The following is a 10269-nucleotide window of genomic DNA, read 5'->3' as shown; positions in this document are numbered from 1 at the left end:
TTTCTAAAACACATAAGGAGCATATAGCTACAACATGTTGTTCAACTTTACAGTTGCTACTGGATGGACCAAGACACAATTCCCCAACGGTGCACGCCCACACGCCCGCCACCTAGCATGTGCGTCACCTCCAAATAGTCACATGAACACAAATCTGGGGTTTCATACCCTCAGAACTAGATTTACAACTGTTACTTACCTCAATTCGAGAAAATCTCTACTCCGCAATGCCCTTGCCTCTCAAATCGGCCTCCGAGCGTCCCGAATCTAGCCATAAGCAGTACAATGCCATTAATATATGCTAAATGAATCAATTCCACAAGAAAACTACTAAATTAGACTCAAAACCCGAAATTGGCTCAAACCCGCCCCCCGAGCCCACATCTTGGAATCCGACAAAAGTCACAAAACCCGAAAGCCCATTCACTCACGAGTCTAACCATACCAAATTTAATCAAATCCGATAACAAAATCCCCTTCAAAACCTCAAAATTCCATCTCAGGAACTCTTCCACTTTTCCCCCAATTTTTCACCCTAAATCACAATTTGGATGATAAAAATCAAGATATAATCATGGAATTTAACCAAACTCAAGTGAGAAATACTTACCCCAATCAAATCCTTGAAAATCCTTTCAAAAATCGCCTAAATCCGTGGTCTCTAGCTCAAAATATGAAAAATGGATTCAAACCCCCGATTTTGATATTTAACACTGCTGCCCAGATTTCCTTCTTCGCGAACGCGGAAGTACCCTCGCGTTCGCGAAGCACAACTGCCTCTGCCCAGAAATCCCTTCTACAAAAACACGATCTACCACTCGCGAACGCGAACCTTTACTGAACCTTCTCTTCGCGAACGCGACCTCACCCTCGCGAACGCATAAACCAAATGAATGGGGTCCCCAGCTGCCTCTTCTCTTCTTCGTGAATGCGTTACTCATCTCGCGTCCGCGATGCACTCTACTCCTAAACCTTCGCGAACATGAAAAACAATTCTTCCTCAATCTCTTGATACTCTTCACGAATGCGAGACCTACCTCGCGAATGCGTAAGAGGAAACCAGCAACAGCAAAAACCAACAGATCAGCTATCTCTCAAAGGCCATAATTGGTCCGTTAACCACCCGAAACTCACCCGAGACCCTCGGGACCTCAACCAAACATACCAACACGTCCCATAACATCATACGAACTTAGTCGAACCTTCGAATCACTCAAAATAACATCAAAACACCAAATTACCCCCGGATTCAAGCCTAAGAACTTCTAACTTTCCGAATTTTACCAACGATGCCAAAACCTACCAAACCATGTCCGAATGACCTCATATTTCGCACACATGTCAGAGATGACACCACGAACCTACTTCAACTTTCGGAAATTCAATCCGACCCCGATATCAAAATTTCCACTGCCGGTCAAAATCGCCAAAATTTTAACTTTCGCCAATTCAAGCCTAATTCTACCACGGACCTCCAAATCGCATTCCGAACGCGCTCCCAAGTCCAAAATCTCCTAATGGAGCAAATGGGACCATAAAAATTCAAATCAGAGGTCGTTACATAAGTCAACGTCCGGTTGACTTTTCCAACTTAAGCTTCTACTTTAGAGACTAAGTGTCTCAATCACTCCGAAACTACTCCGGGCCCGAACCAACTAACCCGATATATCATAATATAGCTAAAAAGTACAAAAGGAAGAAGAAATGGGAAAAACGGGACTGTAACTCTCGAAATGACCGGCCGGGTCGTTATAGTTCCCCATCTATTGACTCCTCCATATGCTCGAATGGATCAATTCTCGTGTCACCAAGCAAGAACAATGTTGAAAATGGTTAGAATGAGGTCCAATACGCTCCAACTCTAAAATTGCATTATTTTTGACATCCTCTATTTTGCACTCTTCGTCAACCTTGACATCATTAATAATATTTTGGTCGAATAGTTGGGATTCCTCTTTTTGCTCCATAACTTGGCCAGTATCTACAAGAATTGATTGTAGGGCATCAATCGCCTCAACCTTTTTATTCAATTGAGCCTGCATGTCATGGATATCTGAGCCAAATTGGTCTATCTCTTACCTGAGCTCAGTTCTTCCTTCTATCAATTGTTTTGTCATATTTGAAAAACTATTACGTAGAACCTCATGAAATTTTACCAGTTGAGCTTGTTCTTCTAGCCAATATTGGCTCACAATATCTTCTTTTTCAAAGTAATCTTCTTGTGGGAACTCGCACACTTCGTCGAGTGGAGGTTCTTCTTGGAAATTGGCCATTAATTCGTCCATTCTGGCCTGGAGTCTTTTGATCGCTAAGGCGTCAAGAACTTGTTGCTCGATTACTTGCCTTTTCATGTCTATAATAGCTTTTTGATTTTCATCTTATTGTTCGGCTACTTGCTTCATTATGTCCACAATACGAGCATCACGTTCCATATCCTCCACTTTATTGCTCCTATCAAACTCATAAACATTATTAGAAACATTATAATAAGAGCTCTGAGGATAACAAGAATTAGGACAACCATCCCAATGGCCACCTTGACAAACCACACACATTACAAAAACTCCACACATCAGATTGAGATGCACAATTTTGCCACAAGTGTGGTCCTCCACAATATGGACAAGGATCGCAATAATAAGAATAACCAATATTCGATAAATTCTCGTTCCAAGATGCCATGTAAACAAAGATAATAAAATATTAAACTAAGATAAAAATAAAAATAAAAATATGAATAGACAACACGTAAAAATCTAATCTAGTCGACCAGTTAATTTCCAAGTCCCCGTCGGCGCCAAAAACTTGCTGCTCCCAAACGCACACGCAAGTATACGTGGTCAACAAGTAATATAGGATTGTAAGTCCAGATATCGTACCCACATGGACTTGTGATTAACTATCAACTAAATTAAACCAAACAATAATCTATTCAAGCGAATCGTAAAGTATGAATATTTAACTAAAATTTAATCTAGAGTAACAAATTAAGAGATTAAAGAAAATAACGACAAGCTTAAAGACGAATTCAATGTGAGCGAATATTCTAGAGCTATGGGTTAGCTAACAATCCCGTTGAGTTTTCACTTAAATCGTCTAATTAATTTATCGGGTTTATTGGTTGACAGAGTTAATATTGCTCGTAGCCTTCTTACGAAGTACTACTCGCCTATTCAAGCTAATCTAACGCATATATTCCTATGGAATTAGAATTAACAAGAACACATTAATAATTCCTGTATAGTAACCAAGCAAGGCGATTAGATATATTCCTATCCTAACCGCAAATCCGCTCCCCCTTCAGAGTTAAGATCTTGCTCTACTCAATCTTATATGCAATCTAGAATTCCCTCTCCCGAGTTCAATCCTAGATTTGTAGATAGTATTCAATTGATGATCAAGCAATCAAATAATTAAGCGCAAGATTGAATAAATAAACCAATATGATAAATTAATAAGAACAATTCAAGCTTCAAACTACAACGTTCATGCAGCACCCAAAACTCTAGAACTAATAAATTATGAGATTAAAAGTAAAGAAGAGAAGAAAAACTAGTTAGAAGCCTCCTCCAAGCCTGATGTTCTTGCCTCCGTTCGCAAAACTCTTCTAAAAAATGGTATTTAATGACTATTTATATGTGTGGGGAAAAGACCTAAACAAAATAACCAAGTCCAAAACCAAATAGGATACAAAATAAGCTTTAAAAATCCGGAACACCCTTGCTACAGGCCTCGCCTCGCGACCTCTATAGCGCGCTCCACCTCGCTGCAGCCTGTGCCTCGCAAGCTGTGGCGCGCTTGGTCTCGCGGTAACCCTCGCGTCGCACGCTCAAACGCGAGCTATGAATAGCAAGATTGCTCGCTACGCCTGATGCCTGTTTGCTTTTGAGTTGCTTCAGTCTTCATTCTGTTGCTCATCTTTTCCTTTCACGTTTTTGTCTTCTTTTTCTTAGTTTTCAATTCTTTGCATTGTTCTTTCTTTTTTGTCTTCTTTCTTATTTGTCCCTCTAATCCTTACATATCCACTAATCAAATAATCATTGCTTCATTCTTGTAATGTATAGAATACACATAAAATCTCTACTTTACTTTTAATTTTGTGTTCAACGTACCTACACATAAAATAGACTCAAATAAGCTCAAATATAGTATCGTTTAACATTAAAATCTCAAAATATAAGATAAGTAATGCACTAAAAATATGTAATTATAGCCAAATATCAGTTTCACACCATGCCAATTAATTATATGATGAAGTCCATTATTCACAAAGAACGCTTTTGCTTTGTCTTCTATGTCCAGACATATGAAAAGCATCATAATCTTGGTAATCAAATTAGTTTTGTCGATTCCATGAGTGCGTCACCAAGCACTATATTGAGAAAGCTTTAGACTGTAAAGCTATGTTTCTAAACAAAATAATTACTTCCCGCATGGAATGAAAGATACGTTTTTCTTTTAGCAGAACATAATCCGCCTTCGACCCCTTAATCAATTCGATTCATTGTTTCGCCATAGCAAACAATCAGATTTCCCTTCAATTGTCAACGATAATTCTTTTAAATTCCTTAAGATGGTTAGTAATCTGTGTCTGAAAATAGAAAATAAGAAAAATAGAACTTAGAACAGAAAATGCGAAAATAATTCCGAGCTCACGAGTTTCTTGTGTGTCCTTAAGGAATTTAATCCCCTCACTGTTGCCCAATGTATACGGATTAATTCCAACCAAGGATAGAACGGAATAACTATTCTGTGATAGCGGCACTTCAAATCACAGAACTTCAGCAAACTCAACAAACGAAGCAAATCACACTTGACACTTATGTTTATTTAGAAAATAATGCAACAATGTAGAAAAGATGGGAGATCATTTCAAATTTTTCATGTCTGAAAAATGAGGCTAAGCCTCTGAATTTATAGAGAATGAAAAGGTGAGATGAAGAGTTACAATTCAAAAGGTACCTCTTCCATTTCTCATTCATAACCTACCCTTTAAACAAAAAAAGCAACACTAGATAGTCATCGAGACACGAAGAAGAAATGATGCAAAACGAGATCAAGTAATTATGGGTTTTTGACCAACGTCTATTAATGATGTTGGTGTAATAAAATATTCGTACGAAAAGTAATATGCAGAATCAAGATCCTGAACATATAGAAAGAAAGTATAACACTTTGCACGGTATAATTAATAAGGCATTGAAGGAAACACAACTAATGAAACATTATTATCTGTTTGATATCAAACCCCCGAACCGATTATTAGCAACATAATATAACGAACGCACCCAATAAAAAGATTTGGGTAGTGCATGGATTTAGCAATTAATTACTAGTACATCATCGCAATCTTTAATCTTTAAAATTAAGAACATCGATATGAAGAAAAAGAAATTCCCACAAATTACAGGAGAAGAAGGTAGAGTGAACATTCTCACCATGTAATTTAAAAACAAAAAAGAATCATGCTGATGGAAGGATGTCCAAAGCAACTTGTTTCAAGGATGGCATTGATTCTTGTTGATGCAGGCAGATGTATGCATTTCCTGCTCTTCGCAAAACTTTCCAAGGACCAGGGTAGCACCTGTTTTTCAAGAGACGGAGAAAGTAAGTTTCATTTCAAAGAAAAGCAGCAAAACGCATGTGACAACAAAGCAATCTAACAAATAGTGGAAACATTAAGTTCAGCATTAATTGGTAAAGATATTACCTAAACAGGACTCCTCCATTTCGTCCTTTAAAGTTGTGAATATAATATACTGTCTCCATCTTAGGGAAAAGAGTCTTGGAAAGTGCAGCCAGCTTTGGATAGAAGAATGACGGATAATCTTATTCTTGTCAAAGATAGCATGAAATACAGTAACTTAATTTGGAACAATTGTTAACATCTCTTTTCTTCTATGTAATACTCAAAAAACCGACAAAATACTTAATAAGATGTCCATCCTATTTCCGGTTCAACAAGTTACTTTTATTCTTTCATCGGAGTTAAGAAAGCATATTACAAATTCAAGAGTATAAGTATGACTGAGTTTCTAATAATAGTTGTTCAATTCAAACAAGAGATATCTTAAGCAAAGCAAGTACCAGGAAAAGAAAATGAAATCAGATAGAACTATCAAAATTTGTGGTAAGAAGGATACAACCAGATCTTATTCGATCAAGCTCTCCATTGAATATAATCAGTTTCCTGGAAGTGTTCGACACTGCTGCTTTGTATAGCTCTTCCACGACAAGCATCTCTGTATTGCAGAAATAAATGCTGTCATCATAAAATTTCTATTAAATCGATCACTTGATATACACAAAGGTGCAAGAGTTGATGTTACCATTGACATTAAAATATGGATAGGCAACTATAAAGAGTTCATCTTCTGGCTTGACGCGGTCAGCCATCTTGACCTTTTCGGTGAAACCGAAATCCTCGAAAAAAGAAGGCTTTGTCAAATAATCCAACTTAAAAGATGCTCCTCCGAAAATTGATTGTCTTGCAAATTTCACCTCATTAGCCTCCGGGAAAAACTGAAAGGTTTAATGCAAGTTTGACAAATTGCACCTGGTAGAGTAAAAGAGCTTAATGGGAAAAGAGGTGATCACAAACATTAACAGGGAAGTATTGCCGCAAAAATACAAAATTGCTACCATAATGAGGTAACAAATATAGGAACGAGGAGAAATTAACAAAAGAACAAAACAAAACAAAAACTAACTCCAGAATTAAAGTCTAGCTGACTTGGGATTTACAAATGATTACGAACTATAAATATGAAAAAACTACAAGTTTGCAGCCAATTTCGGAGAAGCAGATGACATACCATCAAGGATAGATTCATAGCAGGCATGGAAGTAAATTAGGAAAAGGGAAAAGAAAAAAAAAAGGCAAAGCGGTGAGCAACTACTGATTGAAAAGCTTTAGAAAGGAGCGTCAGGTTTTCAAATATGTACAGTGCAAACTTCAACAAACAGAACCAGGGCAAGAACTATATAGCCACTCTTGAAGAAAGGCAGCAACTACATAGTTAAGGTCCCTCAGCGAGACCACTAAGGTTGGCATCCATGTCATTGGTTATATGCAGAGTTGTAGTAATCCTGTTGAAATTACACTAGTTGAAGACCACGAACAACCTAGTAGCATCAGCTGAGGAAAAGAAAGGTAACATTGAACACAATCTAATTTGGTTTCTTAGTAGTACATTAGTGTTTCTACCAGCAAGCCCACTCAATACATAATGGAGAGAGTTGCGTAGATTGAGCATCCACTCCACTAAAACAAAGAGAATACAACAGCAAAGAACCAAAAGAAGAGGACAAAAAAGAGGAAACTGTGAGCATTACCACTTGTTTTGAAGTGTAAGAAGATGAAACTCTTATGGGGAAATACACTAAGAGGAAAAAGAATCCAGAAGCACCATTTGTGTAACGTTAATAAGAAAGATCTTCAGCTTCTTGTCCTAGTCGTAATGACAGCTTACATGTGAAACAAGAAATTAAGGTCACATGGATAGGCATAATTTATGTTAGATTAAGGTAGATTGATGCTGCTATAGAAAGAAATGAGATAGCAATAATGAACAACCTCCAAACTCATGCATGAAGACAAGAGAGATGCATTCTGCAAATAGCCAAACTTTAGTTTATTTTGTATAAAGCGGAGAATTAAGCTCACACTCTTATGCAGTACACCCAACAGTTCATGATTAAGCAACAGCTTTCCCTCACTAATTTTCTGAGTAATTATCTTACGGTTAAGATTTTTATTCTTTATTCTCCAAATATAGCCATTGCCATGTGATTGGTTCCCCCAAGAAAACATAGTGTTCAAATAGTAGAATTCTATCATGATAGGACATTGACATTTGTCTTTAAGTGTAATAAACCAAATGCAAAGAGCAATAACCAGCAAGACAGATTTTTCGAGACTCACAATTATAATTTAGAAAAGATAAAGATTGATAAAGGTGCGAAACTATAAAATTCATCAAAGCTAGAGACTTACAATTCTGGTCCTTGTGGCTTTTTCTGGTACAACCAAGAGATCACAGAACTCACGTATTAGTTGTATACTTCCAGTCATTTCTGTTCCACCCTCACCATCACCTGCCAATGATAAACACAAGAGTAAATTCACCAGACACGTATGGGAAATCAGCGAGAAGTGTAGATTATACCGATCTTCACATGCCCAAACCAAGAGAAAGTACCAAAAAAGGAGTCCAATTAGGAATAACCTGGTACAGAACCCAATCCAGCAGTTGGAAATTCAATTTCCTGGTTCAAGAAAGTTGTTTCTCTTTAAGTCCAGGAAGTATGGATACCATATTTTCTTTAAAGTGTTGTCACTTGAGGACATACAGGGAAAATTGACTGACCATCAGCTGTCTGTTGTCCTTCAATGCCAATTCAGTTGCTTCTTTAGCCTGTTAATCATGAAATTTGGATTTATGATTGAACAACAGCAGAACAGACTTAAGGAACTGAAGTGAATAAACTGAGTACGCAATGAGCAACAAGATACGCACTATCCATAAAATGGATGCATGAAATGGAAAAGTTAAAATAGTAAAAAAAAAATCAGGGTGGTAACGTACATATGGAAGAACAAAAAAGTATCATGTAATGGACATGAACTGACAAAGTAATAACTTATGCCTTGAGGCAGCTGAAGAACCATGAGAAGAATTACCCTACCCATGATTTGGAGCATAATATAAAATTAATATTCAATTATAATACATATGTTTAGTAAGTGTTTTCATAATCAATAAATCAACGTTGGAGTGTGCTTATGTTTTCTAGTGAGTTTTTAATTATGTCTTCACTTATCATCTACAATGAGTGTTTAACTACGCTTTCCTTATCATCTACATTCTGATTTTAAGCCGTAAAAGGGGACAGATTTGGCAGTTGATAAGAGCCCCATAAAAAGTTTCAGCTGCATATTTACAAATATAAATCTTGAAAAACTTGAGAGGTGAAAAAGCTTAACAGATACATAGTCTACTAGATAATAATCACTATTCAGACACGATGTGCAAGTAATGAGGTTACATGGGCACAAGTAAATCATAATAGTTAGTTCACCGAGACCAGATCATTGTTAGGCGAGTGATACCAATTAGTCACAATCTTCTAAGCTCACTACAAACGCCTCTTATTTTTATTTTTTTTCAAGTCAGGATTGAATTCCCACTTCTGAAGGTGATCAAAGTGATATAACAGAAACCAAGGGGGATATTTATACTTTTATCAAGAGAAAAACTAGCAACAAGTATAAATGATATCGGTATATGATCTACTTAAGATTTACTATAGAATTAAAATAATTCGTAGTAACTTTACCTATGAGTCACATTATACTATCCACCTTATTCTTGTCACCCTATGTTATCTATTTCTACTTATTCTTTTCCATAATTCATCCTCCTATATTTTCTGTGTGCTAAATGATCCTTCAGTTATTTGACCACAAACTTCAAAGACTACGAAATAAGGGCTTCAAAAACTCCTATATGTGTGTATGCCTTCTATTTTCTAGTATTAGCTTTTAAATTAACCATCCTTCACACGTCAAAGAGCATATACTTCTAAGATTTCAAGAATGAAGCGTACTTGTTGAAGTAATTGAGTATAGTCCCTAGGGAACAGCACATCAAACCCAATTGAAGCAGCTTTATCCCCGCCCGAACAACTGATAGCAAATTCAAGATTTCTCACATTTCTCTTCACTTGACACCTTCTCCAGTTGAAATCCTACACCATATTCAACAAAACCAATCGAAAACAGCAATAAAATTTGTGAAGCAAGTGAAAATGTGATTTATTTTAAAACCCCTAGAATTCAATGGCGTAAATCAGCACTTTATTGGCAACCAAAAGAGCTGCGGAAGAGAATTTCTCATACCCACGCAGTTAGAGGGGAAGGCACTGAAACGGTTGGGAAAGTGGATAACCACATTTTGAATTCCAACCACAAGGAGAGAGGCTCAGAAGAGTTATTAAACTGCACTCTCTCCTTTATAAACCGCGGTTAATTTCGCCAAAACTCATCCAACTTATCATTTATTTTATAAAACTCACTTATTTATTTTTCTATCACTTAAAAGTCACTCAACTTTACTTTTATAACTTAAAAGTCATTTTAGTTCAAAACTTATAAAATATTCAATAAAAAATATGACATGCCATTACATTTAATTAAAAAATCTAATAATAATATCACATAAGCTTAAATATACCATATCTAAGTTAGACACATTTCTTCCTCAGCCC

At 36.6% G+C, this 10269-nt stretch overlaps 1 protein-coding gene across 1 annotated transcript; it reads right to left on the bottom strand.

Moving 5' to 3' along the window:
- Positions 1-5278: 5278 nt before the first annotated feature.
- Positions 5279-10027, bottom strand: LOC107796625 (protein LPA3). The gene is made up of 9 exons (XM_016619418.2): positions 9902-10027; positions 9610-9750; positions 8370-8417; positions 8229-8268; positions 7997-8097; positions 6330-6522; positions 6144-6242; positions 5711-5828; positions 5279-5584 (listed from the first exon to the last, which is right to left on the bottom strand). The coding sequence occupies exons 1-9, from the start codon at positions 9953-9955 to the stop codon at positions 5464-5466; spliced, it is 915 nt and encodes a 304-aa protein (XP_016474904.1). The 5' UTR covers positions 9956-10027; the 3' UTR covers positions 5279-5463.
- Positions 10028-10269: the final 242 nt, after the last annotated feature.

The sequence above is a fragment of the Nicotiana tabacum genome, chromosome 23 (assembly GCF_000715075.1).
Source record: "Nicotiana tabacum cultivar K326 chromosome 23, ASM71507v2, whole genome shotgun sequence".
NCBI classification, from domain to species: Eukaryota; Viridiplantae; Streptophyta; class Magnoliopsida; order Solanales; family Solanaceae; genus Nicotiana; species Nicotiana tabacum.
This window is presented reverse-complemented; position numbering and strand designations above follow the sequence as displayed.

Bases quoted from the DNA above. Each gene is read 5' to 3' on its own strand.
- LOC107796625 (XM_016619418.2), bottom strand. From the start codon at position 9,955: ATGTGGTTATCCACTTTCCCAACCGTTTCAGTGCCTTCCCCTCTAACT. The intron at 8,269-8,369 runs GTCAGTCAATTT...TTCTTGAACCAG, and splicing joins AGGACAACAGACAGCTGATG to GAAATTGAATTTCCAACTGC. The intron at 6,243-6,329 runs GTAACATCAACT...TCTGCAATACAG, and splicing joins TCCATATTTTAATGTCAATG to AGATGCTTGTCGTGGAAGAG.